Source organism: Mixophyes fleayi, chromosome 4 (genome assembly GCF_038048845.1).
Source record: "Mixophyes fleayi isolate aMixFle1 chromosome 4, aMixFle1.hap1, whole genome shotgun sequence".
In the NCBI taxonomy this organism is placed as follows: domain Eukaryota; kingdom Metazoa; phylum Chordata; class Amphibia; order Anura; family Limnodynastidae; genus Mixophyes; species Mixophyes fleayi.
Window position 1 is genome coordinate 83,969,472 of NC_134405.1, and position 19,578 is coordinate 83,989,049.

General features: G+C 39.9%; 1 protein-coding gene across 10 annotated transcripts in view; it reads right to left on the reverse strand.

The window, feature by feature from the left end:
- Window positions 1–543: 543 nt before the first annotated feature.
- The window catches only part of MEF2A (myocyte enhancer factor 2A), a 92,248-nt gene continuing 73,213 nt past the window's right edge, over window positions 544–19,578 (reverse strand). For 6 of the 10 annotated variants that reach the window (XM_075207687.1, XM_075207688.1, XM_075207686.1 and 3 more), the window contains 5 exons: window positions 8,931–9,115; window positions 8,407–8,430; window positions 5,417–5,543; window positions 3,794–3,920; window positions 544–2,543 (listed from right to left, as the gene is read on the reverse strand). In XM_075207687.1, coding sequence (XP_075063788.1) covers window positions 2,210–2,543; window positions 3,794–3,920; window positions 5,417–5,543; window positions 8,407–8,430; window positions 8,931–9,115 — 797 coding nt within the window. In that variant the 3' untranslated portion in view covers window positions 544–2,209. The remainder of the gene's footprint in view (window positions 2,544–3,793; window positions 3,921–5,416; window positions 5,544–8,406; window positions 8,431–8,930; window positions 9,116–19,578) is intronic. The other 4 variants (XM_075207689.1, XM_075207691.1, XM_075207690.1 and 1 more) reach the window with 1 other exon arrangement.

The following is a 19,578-nucleotide window of genomic DNA, read 5'->3' on the forward strand; positions in this document are numbered from 1 at the left end:
CATCAATTTAAAACAATCTGATAAAATAATGTTCCAAAAAGAACTCCAGTTCCAGATGCTTGGTGCTCATGGTACATAGAAAGATATCTGGGCAACCACTGGTGGTATACAATGTGTGGACCATATATACTGCGGTCCATGAATAATAAAGACAAAAGGTCTCTATGCCGCTGCAGTTATACTGATCTAGCACCAAGGATACCGGTAATGGGGAAATGGCCCATCCCTCTGCAAAGTATAACAAGTGTACTTACAAAGGCTTGACGCACATTTCTGCTAATTAAACTAAGGGTTTATGCTTTAAATAATGACTGAAAATGCAAACATGTTCATCAATCACGTGCAATACCCTCTCTTCGTCCACTAGTGGCACTGTATGCTGTGGTCTATTTTGCTAGAGGGCGCCACCTACAGGTTAATACATGAGCAATTTTCTTCTATAACCAATCATCATATATGCTTTGCCACATTGCTGTGCATGGAATATTAGTGAATTCAATTTCAAAAAACACAAAACAAAAAACAAAAAAAAAAACACCAATGTGAAAACCACAAAAACAAATTTTTATACAACTCTCCGGAAAAAAAAAGGAGTTGTGCAACAGTACTAGCAATTAATACCCAAAAGGGAATACAGCATCTTTGACAAAATTGTACATTACACATTGAATACTCTTCTACTTGATAGGATATTGCCTTTATCAGTTCAAGTTGGCAGCAATCCACAAAAATATTTTTATAATAACATTATATATCTCCTGTTTAAGTTTGGTGAGCATACAATACATTGGTACTTATTTCCTGTGGTGAAATATTTAGGATGCTATATACAAAGAACAAGAGTTTGGCTCAAAGATTAATTTACACATACAATTCTAAGTGTAGCATGGCTTGTTTCTCTTTTTTTTTGTAGATGTTGCATTTATTTATTTTTAGTTTTTCTTTTTTACTCTCAAAGCAAAAAAAAAAAAAAAAAAAAAAAAAAAGGGAATTTAAAAAAGAAAATAATATAATAAAAATTCATGAAATAATAGGATAGAGCTATAGTCTACAAAAAGCTCAAACATATAGCTTTGGTTTATATAAATAATTCATTACAGAAAGTGTTCAAAAGTATATAACTTTTATATATAGTTATTAATTCATATGGGTATTGTTTTATTTACTTTTTTAATATAAAATATACACAAGCTAAAATCAGTTCTCTATCTGTTTTCAAGGTATGAATGTAAAAAAAAATGTTCTGAAACATGTCCCAATTATAACTTAATATATTAAATTTTTTTTAATGCCTACAAGCAGGCGTATAAATTCTGATGCTTAGACCCGGCTCCCTCCACTCCAATTTTTTTTTTACATTTTTTAAAGTCACACACTTGTCAAGTTGAACCTCCCTTCTCTTCCCTAGTAGAATTGCTGTTTGGGTTGCGCGTGCAAAAATAGATTGTGTGGCTTAAGCCCTTCATATACTCCTTTTGTGAGGGGGATTTAGGCATGGTTCTGTAGGATAAAACATTTTCATATACAGTATTGCTTCTTTTGTTTCCTGCTTTCAGGTTTTCATTCCTGCTACAAAGCCATGTCTTCAAAGCTTCTGCTCACAGAAGGGCCAAGAACACACAGCTTTGCTTACATTTTTTTTTTTGTTAATGCAAACCCCCTCCAGTGGTGAGGGGGTCAAGTCAGTTGAGGTGGTAAAGGGTCTTCTAACACCACACTGCACTACAGGGATGATAAAGGTTTTCTCTGCCCGCATCCTTATCTAAATGAAACATCCCTTTACTATAGCAGTCTCAATGTGGAACAGTACAAGATGCAGAAAGTTTATTTTTTCCTCTAGGAAAGGAATATTCCAGACTCCATGTAGGTGCCACATAGCCATATTAAGTTGTAGGTCTGTGTACAGTCACTGCAGCAGGTACCTGATTGATTTGTGTTAAACACCAGTGAGCTCACAGAAACACACAAAAGATAGACTTGTTATATATTTCTCTCTCTCCCTATATTTGTGTGTATGTCTAAAATATATATATATATATATATATATATATATATATATATATATATATATATATATATATATATATATATATATATATATATATATATTTTACACACACACTGTGTACATATATATTAAGGGTTCTGCATCCTCTGTAAACGTTTTTAGATATGCCGGGGACTCTGCCACAGAAGATGAAAGACAAGACTATGTCACCCACGCATCCATCCTCATGCGCTTCATGGAGGGGCTGTCCCTGTCCTCATTATTGGAATTTCGTCCCATGCTGACGGGGGAGTGGAAATCATTCCTGACGTCCTCTCGGTCGCTCCCGTCGTAAGAGCTGCTGGAGCTGCTTAGGCTGTCGACAGGCGACCTCCCCATTTCTGGACGGGCTTGGTGTTGATGTGGATGATGCTGTGGAGGGAATCCAGATGAGGCCACTCTGTCACGGGGAGGCGATATTGGCTCTGACTTGATGTTGACATTTTGGTTGGTATTGATGGTTAAGTTTGAACCCTGAGATAACTGCCCGCCAGCCCTGTAGAATGAACAAAACAACACTGGTTATTGAAAGAAACAAAGTAGCGGAATCATAAAACAGGTCACTAGCAGAAGTGGTAGACGTTGACCATTTTGCCACCATTTAGGTTCAACTAAAGCCACAATTAACCTTCCTTTTTACAGAATATATGGTATTTAGTAATTGATGTCTCAAGAGAATGGAGATTAGATGATACAGACTAAAAAAATGTCTATTTTCTTAAGCACAGACATAAAAATACCTTAAAAAAATATATTAATGATAAAGGAAGTTTTTACATCTTAATTGACGAGTAGATACCTCCACTTTTATAGAATACCCCCCTTCCTCCGCGTATTGCCACATAGGTGGTTATTCCACAGCGATTAGGGCAGAAAAACCACACCTGAAAATTGTCTCAAATGTGTTAAAATAAATACCCATTAACTGCCCAAGAGTTTGACTCAGGTTTGCACTTGTGCCCACCTACACGTAGAGAGGCAGATCGGGGGTGGCCAACTGCAAGTAGAATACAGTAGAGGGATGAACTCTTAAGTGTAGCACACTCCCTGGAGATACGGCTTAGTCAGAATTGGAAAGCGTCTCATTTAAGAGTCTTGGAGACATGGTGTACAGATATGTGCTGATGCTGGTTACAGCATTGGCCTGTATCGTTACAGTTTAAAAAATAAAAAAAATATTATATATATGCCCTTCTGCTCCATGGGAGGTTTCTGTCCTCCCCAAGCTCACTTTAGGACACCTGCGTTATGGTTTGACAGGTGTACAGCCCCAGTCAAAATTAGTAACCGGAAACTGGGCTGGTTAAAGCAAGGAGCATGGGAGAAAGCAGAGAACAACCTTATGGACCTCACAGATTGAAATACCCCTGCTATAACATGAAACCAGCTTCAGCCTGGTCAAGACAGGGAAATCTGTCCAGAAAAGAAAATTGGAACGCTTATAATCAAACTAGAATTAGTACTTTTGTGGCTGTATAACAGCCACTGACTGTTTGGGCATGCTTATGCAGCCCAAGCCTGTGGCACTACCACTAGTCCTTGTTTTTCTTACATTATTTTATTTTGACACTTGGCTGCAGCCCTTTACTTGCTATTTATTATAAATAAATTATATACAAGTTATAATGTATGTCATATTATCGGCTATAAGGCACTTGCTGACACAACATCTGATACTGTTTGAGGTACTGTTGAAATAGTAGAGATGAGTACAGGATGAAGTAATGGCTATGTATTGACACTCACACAAGAGAGCTGAGGGCTGCTTGTCCTAAGTGATGCTGTTGCCAGGCAGACACCTGTCCAATAGACATCATTCCGGGGGAGTTAAACCCTTGTAGAACAGACAGATCTGCACTGGTGAGAGAGAAATCTGTACAACAAAGAAATGAACGGTTTTACTTCATCATTCAAGACAAGACCATGGACAAAGAACCACGAGACACAATATTAAATCGGGAAGCAAAAAAAACCCCACCAAATCAAAAGGGCTGGACACCTTACCCAAGCCTTCTGTCATTCCCCTTACACATATACCTGAAATATGAAGTCTCTATATACAACCCTACGTACTCCCACACTAGTAAGTGACTGGGGGTTCCTGGTACGCTCACAGTGTTTTATATACAGCAGTATCTCCCATACCTACTGTCACCTCTGTTGTACAAGCCACAGGTGGTGGGATCCAACGCAGGGATACAAATGACAGCAGAGTCCTTACTAGACAAGTTCTGTAACCATCCTCTCAGGAGTCAGCTTGCATTTTCATTCAGGGCCCTCTTACCTCTTTGTCTGTCTGTGTTACCCAGTATTGTCTATTACTATGTTTATTCCCAATTGTAAAGTGCTATGTAATTTGCTGGTGCCATATAAATAAATGATGATGATGTGATGGATTCTTTAGCTCTCCTACTTTATTACTGCTTAAGTCCAAACAGAGGGTCACTTTGTGGATTAGCCCAGTGAATTCCAAACTTTTTCAGTTCAAGGTACCCTTAGGATCTCCATAATATTTTCAAGGCACCCCTAAGCCAAAATAATTACCAAGTAGTCCCCCACCTTGCTTACCATTGGCCCTGGCCGAGGCACCCCTGTGAGATCGCTGAGGCACCCCAGGGAGCTTAGGCAGACACTTTGGAAACCACTGGAATAGCCCATTAAGAATTCTGAAGTGGATAGTGCCAATTTCTCTAAGCTAATGCATCCAATATGACAGACAGGGATGATCCCTGCATTCTGCTACTGGTTATGCCCCAATTTCCAACAGCGGAAGAGGCTCAACCATATATACACAAACATATCCACACACGTCTACATGACTGGGGGAGTTTCCTATCTTCCTGACCGGATCACATTTGACAGACAAAAACGAATCATCTAGTTCTCGTGTGTAGAAGTATAAAATATGTCAATATGTATACATTATCCAAGGTATAAAAGGCCTTGAATAAAGCTAAACCTTTTTTATATTTCCGTGGGGGCAGTACAAAGGCACAGAGGTTAGCATTGCTGGCTTCCATCACTAGGGGGTTATTGGCTTGATTCCGACCAGGGACCTATCTGTGTGGAGTGTGTATGTTCCCCCCCATGTTTGTGTGGGTTTTCTCTAGGTGCTCCGGCTTCCTTGCACACTTCAAAAACATACTGGTAGACTGCCTGACTTCTGGTGGAAATGTACCCTAATGTGTCTGGCAGCAAATTTAGGCTGTAAGCTCCAATGGGTGGGGGACTGATGTGAGTGATGCAATATTCTCTGTACAGCGCTGTGGAATACGATTGGTGTTTTCTAAATAAGATGAACACTCTAATTGTGGAGAGCAGACCAAACACACACACGAAAAAGTAAGAACAGATATTGGTTAGACTTACCTGTATTGTATGCAGTAGGCATGGCAGAGTACACCAGGCCCTGTGTTGCCAAACTAGGAGTAGTTACAGAGACAACGGGAGTAGCAAGAGACTGTATAGACTGAGAGCTGTTTATCCTTTGGGTATTCTGTAAATACACACACATACAAGGCTTAAAAAACAACCAAGTATTTATCATTTAATTTTGCCATATATGGTACTGCCTTGTATTACAGTGCAAGAGAATATTTGACAGACTGTTATAAATAGCCAAGGAGACAACTGGAGCTAGAAACCAAATCAAATTAAGAGAGAAGCAATAAATCACAGGGTGTAATGCACAGGTTCTCAACCTGTGCCTCAAGACCCAACCCCTGAACACCATGATGGTCTCACTGCAAATCTACTGGGAGGTTTACATATTAGTCATGTGTTAATGTCATAACACTGTGCAAAACCTTTTTTGCTATAATTTAAAAATAAAAGGAAAAATATGTTACATTTAAGAAAACAGGTAAAGAAGAAACTCTGTAATTTTAGACAGATGTCTGGGAAGTGCAAACGTCAGGAAGGTGCAGGGGTGTTAATAATTAGAACATTTGCAATAATTAATCCAATCACCTTATATGACAAATAGACTATTATCGTTGGCATTGTTGATTTTACGTTGTTGTATTTACTTTCTAAAATATGCTTAAATTTACAGTGACAAAAAAGACAGTTGTCAGAGCTTATCCTTTAAACTGCATATCTGTGTGTGTCTAGCAAAATGAAAACATGAGGCGTTAGTTCATATTTTGATCAAAAGACTTAAGCCTGCATCCCAACGTCATTATATGCAGATAATGAGGTACCCTTGACTTTGGGATGCAGGCTTAAGTCTTTTGATCAAAATATGAACTAATACCTCATGTTTTCATGTGATTATGTATTTACTGCCTTTGGGGACTTGCTATTTAAAAAAGCGCTTTACTACCAGCCCAGTTTGGGAACACCAGACCCATTTAACTTTAAACTAGTCAGTCAAAAGGCTACTACAAGATGCAGGGATAACATTTTCAGCATTATGGTAAGGGGGTGAGCCTCGGCCTTCGCTGCCATCACTATGCTGTACAATTAGTCATCTCACAGTGCACCAGTCATTTATTCAGTATTACAAGGGTAAGTTCTATTGAAGGGCAGTTAAAGGTCAAATTAGCCAGAGCCAAGAATATCAACCATTCTAACATTAGAAATATAAATAAATCTAACTATTGCAATGTGGATATAACTATATATTTAAAAATATAGCAGTTATCAAACACATAAAAATAAAGTAATAAAAGTATTCAATAAAATTTCTATTTACAGATAACAATGCTATAACCAACAGAGGTCAGTCTTGTTCTCCTTATGGCAGATTAAGCAAATGAATAAAGGACTGCCTGTAATAAAGTATATATAATTTACTATTTGTGTTAATATGCTACAATACTTACATGTAGTGCTTTCTAGGGAATGTATGTGTGTAAATATATATATATATATATATATATATATATATATATATATATATACACACATATATATATATATATATACACACACACATACATACACACACACACACACACGTCATAAGGCAGGCAGGGGGTGCTTTGTGATTTAAAAGGTACTGTGTTTGTATTTGTCCTATGTAATATATATCGATGACAGAACAACAACAAAGCATGCACACACTATACATATACAGCACAGTAGATCATGCACATGCACCCAAATAGGTTGTGAATTTTGTGGGTGCTCAGGACACAAGTTTGCTAGGTATTCCCATCCCAAAAATACAAAATTAAAATTGTGCCTATATTATTATCTTTGTGAAAATTCCATTTTATTAATTCTAGCAAAATGTGATAATGGCATGTAATGAGGTACAGGGAGGGGTGGGGGGGGGGGGGGGGGTTGGTCACTGACATTAAAGTACAGGCATCAGCTCTCTTATCTGCACTCATTTTCCAAAAAGATCCAAAAATCAGCAACAAAATAAAAAGGAAATTATTGAGGTTATTCCGTTGTAGTGCCAAATACAGAGACATGGTCACTAGGAGTCCTCACCTAATCACTGTGAAGAGCCCTGCTAAACAATTTAATGAGGCAGAGGATACCAGAGACAACTTGTGTGGTGTAATACATTTCCATTTAGTATATTAAAACTAATATCATAGAAAATCCCTCTATATAGAAAATGAAAAGAAGGCCAGATAATAGATCCCATACCTATATTTTGTTGCTTTTCCTACAAAACAGTGAAGCATGCAGTATAGATAGCACTTGCAATCCTCAGTCATATCCTATTTAAAAAAAAAAACCAACACAACAAAACACTTCCCTGAATAGGAGTTTGAGGAGCTCTGTAGAAAAGCTCCGAGGCTTCCAAAATAATGGTACAGAGACTGGCATTTCAAATGCAGGTGGGTGTGGGGGGAGCCTCAAGGAGCAACAGAAATCATTCACAAGGGTTAAAAATAAATATGTATTTAGGTGTGAAGAATACACCAATGAGTGCTGTCTGTATACATAGCAGACTTGTGCTTTAGCCCTCCCGAGGAAGATGAGATCATTCACAGCTCTGTCAAGAAATGACCTCACCAAGGATGATGTAACCTCAGTGAAAGAAGACAGAACTGTGCAGCAATCCTACCAGGCTACAGGAAACTTACAGGAACCTGACAAATAGTGATATGGTGGTGGGGGAAGGGGTGAGTGGGAGAATGTGGGGTATAGTCATGTGGTCAGTGCTTTTACAGACACAAAACACAATGTGCATCTAACAACTAATGTTCCCTTTAAAAACAGCTAATAAAAAACAGCCCTTTCATTTCTTTCCTATTAAATAATTAATTTTGTCCATTTCATTTAGTTATAGGTTAATTGTCTCAGATTTATAATTTTTTCATGTTCCAAAGATTTTAAAGGGAACATTTGTGATAAGATATGTATTTTTATTTCTACCAAGCATACATTTAACTCACCAGATCTAATTCATCTTCTTCTGTCTGTACATAAATGAGGAAAAGTAGAATTATAGTAGATATTACGCGGTGTGAAAGTTCTATAATAAACTGAGGTGGCAGAGAGGCTGGCCAATACCACTGTGCTCAATAACCCACCCTAGGAATTCTTTCCAGAACTAGTATATGTAAAATGTATAATGTGACGATGATAGAAAGTCAGATAGTGTACTGGAGGCCGGCGAATTGGAAATCACTTTGTGAAATAAGTAGTTCACCAGATCAGACTCTGTTGTGGGACTACTGATCAGAAAACCACCTGTAGAATATTACAAAGCTGGGCCACTGTACAGGTAACTACCAAACCCAGCTTCTGCCAAGCACCAGATCTGATACATCCGTTAGCTTAAACTCACCAAATGTCTCCAGACAAACCCTGCTTCAGAGCCTTTTATTTACTTTAGATTTAATCACTTCTTGCTACATATATAAAACCCTCGTCAGGAGCCATTGACTGAACACCACATATTAGAGAGGACACTAACCAAAGGAGGCATCATTCCTTTGCTGGAGGGAGGTATGACTACACGCAAGTCTGGCTTCCGGCTGTTCATTCCCAGGTTGCCCCCAGGAGGAGGTGGAGACTTTGTGGGCATAACTTTTCCCAGTCCATTGCCACCTGCGGGTCCTAGTAGGCTTGGAGAAGCTCTTGGGTTTACAAACCCATTACCTTAAAAAGAGGGGAAAAACAGCAGTTATTAGCTATTCATTGTTATTAGTTATTAAACATATTTAAGTCTCAAGTTCATCTGTTCCGAGTGACTCCCTAAAAAGAGGGACCCAATCATCAAAATGGTATATCCTTTATTTAAAAAGAAGATCGTAAACATCAGTGTTGTGAAGATAAAATATTGCACACATACATTTCGCTGTATTATTGTTGAAATATATTTCCCCAGATTTTACAACTGCAGTGGATATTTCTGTACCATTGCTTCCTTCAATCCCAAATTGTCACTTCCAATTGTACTGCAAAACTTTGTGTTATCTCTAATTAGCCGAACGGGTTGTCTGTTGGTTACATTGGCACACGTGTGCAGATTTGGTCTTAGAATAGTTGGCTATTGCACACATGTGGGGCCTCCACTTTTCCAGATTAAAATTTGATGCCTTCAGCCTTCTTTACTGATCCACCAGCTTGGAGACTTGCATAGGCATTCAGATTATGCCATGTTTGGCCAATGTAAGACAGGCTGACATAGGGTAATTGAGTGAATGGAACAAGTGAGACAAAAATTATTATTATTGTTATTATTAATCTTTAGTTAAATAGAGCCAGCATATTCCACGACGCTTTAAAATTGGGAACAAACACAGTAATAAAACAAGCCTGGGCTACCAAACACACATAGAAGTAAGAGGTCCCTGCTGGCAATTTTACAGTCTACACATTAACTGCTGGAGAGAGTAAGAGACATTTTAGGGCGTATTCAATTGTTAGCGGTAACGCTGATAAACGAGCGCTCAAAAAATCTTCGCGTTAATACGGTAATTACTTGCGGAATTTCAGCTCGCTGCTCCCTGAGCTGCGAGCTGAAATTTTGCGAGTAAACTACCATATAAACGCTTTTCGCGCGCAATATTACTGTATAAACGGTAATATTTTTTGAGCGCTCGTTTTTTAGCGTTAACGCTAACAATTGAATACGGCCCTTTAAGTCTTATCCTATATTCATAACCCAACATTTACCCAGGCAAAATAAGCCCAGCCCCTGAAGTGTACAAGCCCCACCCTCACTTCATAAAAACAAGCCACCAACCATGCCCATTTTTCATGTAAACCCCTCACTTTCCTGGAATCCAGACAGTTTGGAAGTATGTCTATTGATCAAGAGACATAATATTACACATTTCTAAATACTATTATACCTAATGGAATAAAAGGAATATGAGACAAAGGGGATGTCGTGGGGAGAGGCAGGTCGAAGGTGCATTAGTTGGATTAAACACTGGTGGCATATAACAGGATGATAAAAGGAGTAAAGAGTTAAAAGTTGAGAAACTACAGCAGCCCCAGACAACCTGTAGATCTCCAGGTGCTGTGAGGATAATTGGCAGGGCATGCTGGGACTTGTAGTTACACAACCCCTTGAGAGCCACAGATTGGCCAGGCATTAACTAGAGGAAGATTATAGGTTATCGACACAAAGGGGAGCAACAAAATTGTTGAAGGGAATATAAATGAGAAAGTGGTAAAAACAGCACGGACCTCAAGAACACCACAATCAATACATTCTTCGGAGGGCCTGCTCTGAGTGATGAATCCCTTGATTCACAGCCTGTGTTGAGTGGGTATTATATATTTATTTTATTTTTAACAAGCAAGGTCTAATAAACTTACTATCGTCTTCACAGTGCTGTCAAAAAAAACAGCTCTCTCGCTCTCTTTCTGCAGCCAAGCTCCAAAATTAATCAGGCACCAACTGGGGAGCAGAATTCCAGGCAGTCACTTCTGCTGTTAATAAGCTCGGATTCAGTCCTATTTTGCTGTCATAACAGAAGGCAATTATCCAGCTGAAGTGCCAGTCCTGTGTGAATAACACTGGCTTTAGAGAACAGTGCTGCTGAATGGTGGCTGGGCTCCCACCTCATGAGAAGCAGGGATCTTACTTAAACCCCATAGCAACATATCAATGGCTGTCAAATGACTAACTCATGTATAAGTATTGGTAGTAAATACAATGTGGAAAAAAATACTGAAATCTGTGGTAAAACGGTGGTCTACATATGATTTAAACAAAACACAGTACTGTCGTAAAATGATAAAGAACACATAACGGGACATTTTTCTGTCAGGTTTTCATACTTCAAAAAGGCAGCAGCTGAAGAGAAAAGACCAAAATGTGGAAGAGACGATGGACTCTGTGCCAGAGACTGTGGATCGAAGTATGCCTGAGTCTGCCAATGTGACTAAATCCCAGTCAGGAAATACATTAACAAAAACAATGACATCCCCTCCCCAGTCAAATACTATTCTGTCAACTACCATTAAGGGCTCTTCTCCTTTCCCGCTCCTCTGTTTTACAAAACACCACCAATAGCTGTCAAAGCAGCACTGGCACAGAAGGGTGTTAAACATGGCTTAAATAGGCCACAGCCAGGATATGGAATGTGAATTTCTGCAGCCCTTCTGTTTGGATATCTCCCACATGGAAGGTTTTGGTTAAGGTCTTACCCAGTTGGACTGTTCTGCAAGTAGAAAGTAAGAAGATAAAATATCAAAGAAAACATGGGTGAAATAGTTTAGGATAGAGATCAATGGATCTCTATACTGTACCACATAGACTATCTCTATGGAGTGGAATATTATATGCGTCACAGAGGTAATTGTGAGAAAATGTGCAATGTGGAGGTCGGTGACCACAAGAAATGGATGTCTGCGTCAGAGATCAACTGACCTCTATTGTGCATGACTTCCATCTTGTATGTCTCACCACACATTACAAAGCTCATCTGGACAAACCCTTTGTGTGCAGACTTATCAGAACTCTCCAATTTAGAGAAATACTGCCTCATCTCCCTTATATATGTGTTATTAGATGGCGCAGGTCTACTGATCTTTATTAACACTATCTCTTCGGTACAATAACTTCACACAGTCTCCATTTTTCCAGTATTGTTAGAAAAATGTACCACTCATCAACATATGATTCATTAAGGAAAGCAAAAAAAAGGAGTAACTTTGCACCTTGGCAAAACCATGTTGGGTGGGGTGAATGTAAAATGTGGGGACAGATTTATAGTTTGGGTAGGACATGTCCTAGATCAAATTTAAATTTCAGTGCATATTTAATGTTATCAAGTATTTGTGCACTACGTGACAAAACAGCTAATATTTAACTTATGTGAAAAATAATAAACTAATTTGCACCCCTTGCATTGTAACATGGTTTGTCCAGGAGCAAAGTTACTCATTGGATTTGCCTTTCCTTAATGAATCAGGCCCATAGGGTTTAATAGAAGAGACACATTCCAATTAAAAAAAAATATTGTAGTAATAAATTTGGTGCATTAAAGTACACACATGGGATCTCTTAGTTGGAAGCTGGTTATCCAGAACATTTCAAAATACAGAAAAGGAAAAGACGTAAAATTACTGGAGCATTCCAGCGATTTTATACCAGGCATTTTAAATAATGGATTGGAGGTGGCCATTATGAACCTTCAACGTAAATATTCATCAGGAACCAGTGAAGTTTTCAATGAATGTAGATTCAGCTCACAAAATGTCTATGTCCACTTTGTGTAGACAATGAGGGTACAGAGAGAGTGTTGAGCTGGAAGTGTCCATCAGCCAAGTGTATGCATTGTATGTACAGCAACAGAACACCACCACAATGTGGTTGGGGGGGGAAGAATAAGAACTTGCATGCGTTTTCTGTACCTTCACCATATACAAAATATGGAAATGTTTTTTATTATGTGCACCCAAGGAACAGGATTATTTCTTGCTCTTGCATTTTAGAAGGAAAGAAAAAATAAATCAATACAGGTCATATTTCCCTCTCTACAGGAAGACTGCCAATAATAATGCTCTTATTACCGTGGTGAGATGAAGCAATGCTCACATCATTAAATATTTATCATGGTCATTTTCCAAAAGAATAAGTGGTAAGAGGGCAGTGTATGCTGAACAGTACGCTCAGTAATAGTTTATGTAAATTAAATAAAAAAGAGTATACAGTGTTTTTTGGACTCTTATTCATGGTTACATTTACTGCAGCTACTTTTGATATTTATTACGTAACACAAGATGGAATTTTCTCACAATGGCCAATACGATTATAAATGACATGACATGCACTAAGTGGCCACTTTAATAGGTACACCTTTCTATCATTGGGTAGTATCCTCCCCTTTGCCCCCCCCCCAGAACAGCCAAAATTCTTCATGGGATGGACTCAACAAGGTGCTGGAAACATTAGAGTATCTGGTCCATGATGATATGATAGCATTATGCAGTTGGGGCAGATTTGTCAGCTGCACATTCATGCTGCAAAGCTCCTGTTCCACATCCCAAATGTGCACTATTGGACTGAGATCTGGTGAGTGGCCATTGGAGTACAAGAACTCATTGTCATACTTGTAGAACCAGCTTAAGATAACGTGTGCTTTGTTATATGGGGCTTTACGCAGCTGGAAGTAGCCATTAGTAGATGAGTAACCATAAAGGGATGCACATGCTCAGCACCAATACACAGGTAGGCTGTGGTATTAAAACAAGGCTCAATTGATATTGCGAGCCAAAAACATTCCCCACACCATTACGTCATCCTCACCAGTTTGCACTATTGACACAAGGCAGGATGGATCCATGGATTTGTGTTATTTATTTCAAATTCTGATTCTACAATCCGAATGTTGCAGTAGAAATCAAGATTGGTCAGACCAGGGGACATTTTTCAAATCTTCAACTGTCTGGTTTTGGTGAGTCTGTGCCCACTGTAACCTGGCTGTCCTTATCCTGTGCCCACTGTAACCTGGCTGTCCTTAGCTTGTGCCCACTGTGCCCTGGCTGTCCTTAGCCTGTGCCCACTGTAACCTGGCTGTCCTTAGCCTGTGCCCACTGTAACCTGGCTGTCCTTAGCCTGTGCCCACTGTAACCTTCCTGTTCTTAGCCTGTGCCCACTGTAACCATCCTGTTCTTAGCCTGTGCCCACTGTAACCTGGCTGTCCTTAGCCTGTGCCCACTGTAACCTGGCTGTCCTTAGCCTGTGCCCACTGTAACCTGGCTGTCCTTAGCCTGTGCCCACTGTAACCTGGCTGTCCTTAGCCTGTGCCCACTGTAACCTGGCTGTCCTTAGCCTGTGCCCACTGTAACCTGGCTGTTCTTAGCCTGTGCCCACTGTAACCTCAGTTTCCTGTTATTAGCCAACAGTAATGGAAACCGGTGTGATCTTCTGATGCCTTTGAAGCATGTTTCCCTCCTGTACCTTGTGCAGTCAGAGATGCTCTTCTGCATACCACAAATGTAACACATGGTTAATTGAGTTACTGTCATCTTCCAGTCAGTTTGAACCAGTCTGACCATTCTCCTTTTACCTCTATCATTAACATGGTGCTTTTGCCCACGGAACTGCCACTCACTGGATGTTTTATTTTGCGCACCAATCTCTATAAACTCTAGAGACTATTGTGCGTGAAAATCCCAGATCAGCAGCAGTTTCTGAGATACTCAAACAGTCATTCTATCGTCAAAGTCACTTGGATCACATTCTGATGTTTGGTCTGCACGACGACTGAATCTTTTGACCATGTCTGCATGCTTTTATGCATTGAATTGCTGCCACATGATTGGCTGATTAGATATTTGCATTAACGAGCAGGTCTACCAAATAAAGTGGCCACTGAGTGTATGTCTTTGTTTCAATGAAATAAAACAAATTTAGTTTTGCATGCCCTGCAGCAACCTAAAGGTTAATTAGTGTATATGTGTATAACTCATGGATTGCCCTTTCACTGAGACACTTAATCAAACAAGCATCTGCCACATTAAGACAGCAAATTAGGGCGCATCTGGATTTCTACTCTAATCTGTGCTCACTTCACCGACAGTATGCAAGTTACATACAGAAGTAGTGACATAACTGACAAGCATATATAATAACCAGATACCCCCACTCTCTTCTTGAGGACACTGTACCATGTTGTACTCTTCTGTTGTGCTTGGTAAGTAATAATTTGTGCTGATGGATTTAGCAGTCTTTATGCTGAGTATAGGATTTCTATGCCTCTCTCCTATGTGTTTGAAAGCACCAGGCTCTAAGCCTCATGTAAAAAGGATACTAAATATAATACATAAGTATAATACATAAGTGATAATACATAAGTGATAATACATAAGTGATGGTAGTAAATGTATAAACTCATGAAATTACAGTCTGTATAAACCAGTGATGGGCAACTCGGTCGCCTTTAAGGGTCTGACATTTAATCAAAGATACCAATCTGCAATACCATACCAGCAGGCATTTCAATGTAAGATAAATAACTGTTACAAGGTATAACAAACAGATATGACAATTCAGTGTGGCTTCTGGGTAGCAGATTTTCCAGCAACTTTTGAAAGTTAAGTGTAAGGCTGGGGCAGACAGCACAATTCTACAGAGAGGTTTCCATCCACCAAGCTGTTGCACTAGTTTTTAATGTTCCCCATGATAAAAAAAAAAAAGTCTGCTGATGTGTAAGTGGGACCAAAAATGCCAACTTTACAGTAGATGGTACATAACACAGCTTGTGTACCATTGTGTACCTGGTGTTGATGAAGTAAGCAGAGGGAGGCTTACTTCACTACTTATGCTCCTCCAGTCATTTTCTCCACTAAATGCATCATCTGCCCCAGCTATTATTCTCACCACATGGCCTCAAAGAAACACAGAATTTGACGTCAGATAAGAACCGCTTGGCCCATCTAGTCTGCCCATTTTATTACCTATGATATCCTGTAACCATATTTGATCCTTTATTCCTTATAGAGATATCCTTATGTCTGTCCCAAGCATGTTTAAATTGCTCTACTATATTAGCCTCTACCTTCTCTGACGGAAGTCTTTTCCACTTATACAGTACCCTTTCTGTGAAGTAGTTTCTCCTCAGGTTTCCTACTTCCCTCCAGTTTCAGTGCAAGCCCTCGTGTTCTTGTACTTCTCTTCCTTTGAAGGAGGTTTCCCTCCTGTACCTTGTTAAAACCCTCAATATATTTGAAAGTTTCTCTTATGTCCCCCTTTTCACTTATCTGCTCCAAACTATACATCTTTTGACCTTTCCGGGGTAAGTTTTGTGATGTAGGTCACTACTTTAGATGCCCTTCTTAGTACAAGCTCTAAAGAGGCTGTATCGCCAGAAGGATATAGATACATTAGAGACTGAGCTGGGGGCCATAGGTGAACCTCCAGCTGCCTGTTGCCTATCACTGGCATAAATTAGGTAAACTTGTATATTATAACAAATAATGCACCCCAAATTTATAAGTCACTTTGGAGGTCTGTAACTGTATACAGGCACTTTACCTGTGGCCTTGTGCATTTATATGGTTACAACACATCTCTGACCCTAATATATCCTTATGTTTTTATAGTACAGAGCACATTGTCCCAAATATTAAATACACCTGCATCAAGATTTTAATCTGTCATGACCTCTCATCGTCTGTTGCATTAACTCGCTCTATTTTCGCCTTGTGTTGCTCACTCTGATGCACTACTGTTGTGTTGCACATAAGAAAAGCGCACACTTGAAGGGCTCTAGTTCATACTGCTGAACCATTATGACCATCCAGCTATTCTAAAATAGACTTGAGTAGTCATAGGGCTGCCACAAGTAGTAATATTTATTCTATTTATTGTTTCCTGACTCATTAAGGAAGAATTCCACTAAAAACATAACCTAGAGTTGGGTGGAGTTATTTATAAACATTCAATTCTGTCCTTTACTTAGAACTCATGTCCTAACCACCCGACCTGCCAGATCCCCCAAAAATGCAAATGGTCCAACACCGCCCTTCTGTATGCTAGTCCCAGTGGCCTGATCCAAACTCACATACAGGTGGAAGTATATATCATGATTATCGTAGATTTGTAAGGTGCCACAGTGCTCCGCAGCACCGTACAGTAAGGAAAACAGGACATACATAAAACAAGGACATACATAAAACAAGAAAATACATGGGAGACAAAATAAATGCAGACATGAAAACAAAGGGTAGAGGACCCTGCTCATTAAAGAGCTTACATTCTAAGTGGAAGAGGGCACAGCTGAAACGAAAGGATCGAGTGTGGCTTACAGTGGAGATTGGGACAGCTGTGACGGTGTATTAGTGTGAATAGTATCATCAGGGATAAGGTAAGTTTTAGAAAAGAAAGAAAGAGAAAAAAAAAAAAAAGATGTGTTTTTAGAGAACGTTTAAAGATTTGAAGACTGTGGAAAAGCCTCATTGGCAGTGGTTGGGAATTCCATAAGTGGGGAGCAGCATGGGAGAAGTCTTGTAGGTGCTAGTGAGAGGTGGTTACCAGAGACGAGACGAGACAAGGCGCAGGTCAGAGGTAGACCTAAGCGGGTGAGAGGGAGAGTATTTTGATATGCGATTTGAGATGTATGAAGGGGTGGTGCTGTTGAGGACTTTGTGGCGAAGGGTGAGTAATTTGAATTGAATTCTAGAGAACACAGTAGGAATTTGCAAAGTGGTGCAACAGATATGGAGTGGTAAGAGAGAAAATCAGTTTTGCAGCAGCTTTTAGAATGGATTGAAGTGTGGATATATGGGTGTCAGGAATGCCGGATAGCAGGAGGTTGCAGTAGTCAAGACGGGAGATAAAGAGACAATGGATAAGAGATTTGGTATCATGTTGAGTAAGAAAATGGCGTATTCTGGCAATGTTTTTAAGGTGGAGTCAACAGGACTGGGATAGAGAGTCTGGATGTGAGGAATAAAGCAGAGGGCAGAGTCCAGTGTGACACCAAGGCAGCGAGCTTGGGAGACTGGGGAAATTGTGGTGTTATTAACAGTGAGGAAGATTTGAGGGAAGGTGGTGATTCTGGGAGGAGGGAAGATAATAAGCTCTGTTTTGGACATGTTGAACTTTAGGCAACGTTGGAACAGCCATGTGGAGATAGCTGAAGGATAGTTGGTCACACAAGTTGGTACAGAAGGGAGAGGTCAGGGGAAGAGATATAGATTTGGGTGTCATCAGTGTAGAGGTGCTATTGGAGGCCGAATGAGCGAATTAGTGTCCTGCTAGAAGAGGTGTACAATGAAAAAATTAAAAGGGCCAAGAACAGAACCTTGTTGGACCCCAACAGATAGCGGGAGTGGAGGGGAGGATGTACAAGGGATTGAAACACTAAAGGAGTGATTTTATAGGTAGGAAGTGAACCAGGAAATAACTATGTCACGAAGACCGATAGACTGAAGGGTGTGTAGGAGAGACGGTGGTCAAACGTGTCAAAAGCAGCAGAGAGGTCTCGCAGAAGAAGTATGAAGAAATGACCCTTAGACTTTGCAGTAAGTAGATCACTGATCACTTTTGCAAGATCAGTTTCAGTGGAATGCTGTGGGCAAAAAGCCTGATTGCAGTTGAGAATGGAGTGAGAGGAGAGAAAGTGAGACAGCTGTTTGTACTGTAATAGTTCAAGTAGTTTGGAGTTAAGGGGAGAGAGAAATAGGGCGGTACTTGGAGAGAGAGGCTGGATCGAGAGGCGGTTTCTTTAGAATTGGTGAGATGAGCACATGTTTAAAGGAGGATGGATATGTTCCAGTGGAGAAAGAGACAGGTTGAAGAGGTAAATTAGAAGTGGGCATGCAGTGGAGCAGAGGGAGCGGAGACGCATTAATAACACAGTTGCCTGATGGACTATTAAACAGAAAAACAGCGGGGCCCATTCAAGGCTGATGGATCAGGTGAAAATGCATCAGAGGCATGTAGTGTGGAGTTCACTGTAGTAACACAATACTAGATTGGGTGGAGTTGTGTTTCAGGTACATGTCTTACAACTGACTTTTCACTGTTTGTAGAATCTCAGAAGAAAGAACGGCAAAAATTAAATAAAATGCAGACAATAAAATATCCTGGAGAATTTTAAGGACGCCAGATTAGGAAAATGCTCTACTTATTATTTTGCTTCAGCAAAGTTTAAAACTTTAATGATAATTCCCGCTTTAAACAGGTCCTGCTAATTGTTCTTACAGCGGTGGTAGTCAGCATATCGATGCTAACGACAACACTTACCCAGACATGACGACTCCAAAGGGCTCTTTTCCGACGAGGACTGCTGTGGAAAGTGACTTCAACCAATCACGAGGAATGAAGAATCCGGCGCGACTTGATGACATCACTTACATCTGCGATGCTGTTATCGCTACTGTTGAGGGGGCAACGTAAGTATGTGCCATGTGCAATCTACTTTACAAAGCGTTGTATGTTGTCCATGGCCGCATACTTACATTGCCCCCTTAACAGTAGCGATAACAGCGTCGCGGATGTAAGTGACGTCATCAAGTTGTGGCGGATTCTTAATTCATCGGGATTGGTTGCAGTCGCTTCCCACAGCAGTCGTCATCAATCCTCGTCGGAAAGGAGCCCTTCGGAGTCATCATGTCGGGGTAAGTGTTGTTGGATTATTCAGTGTAATTTTAAC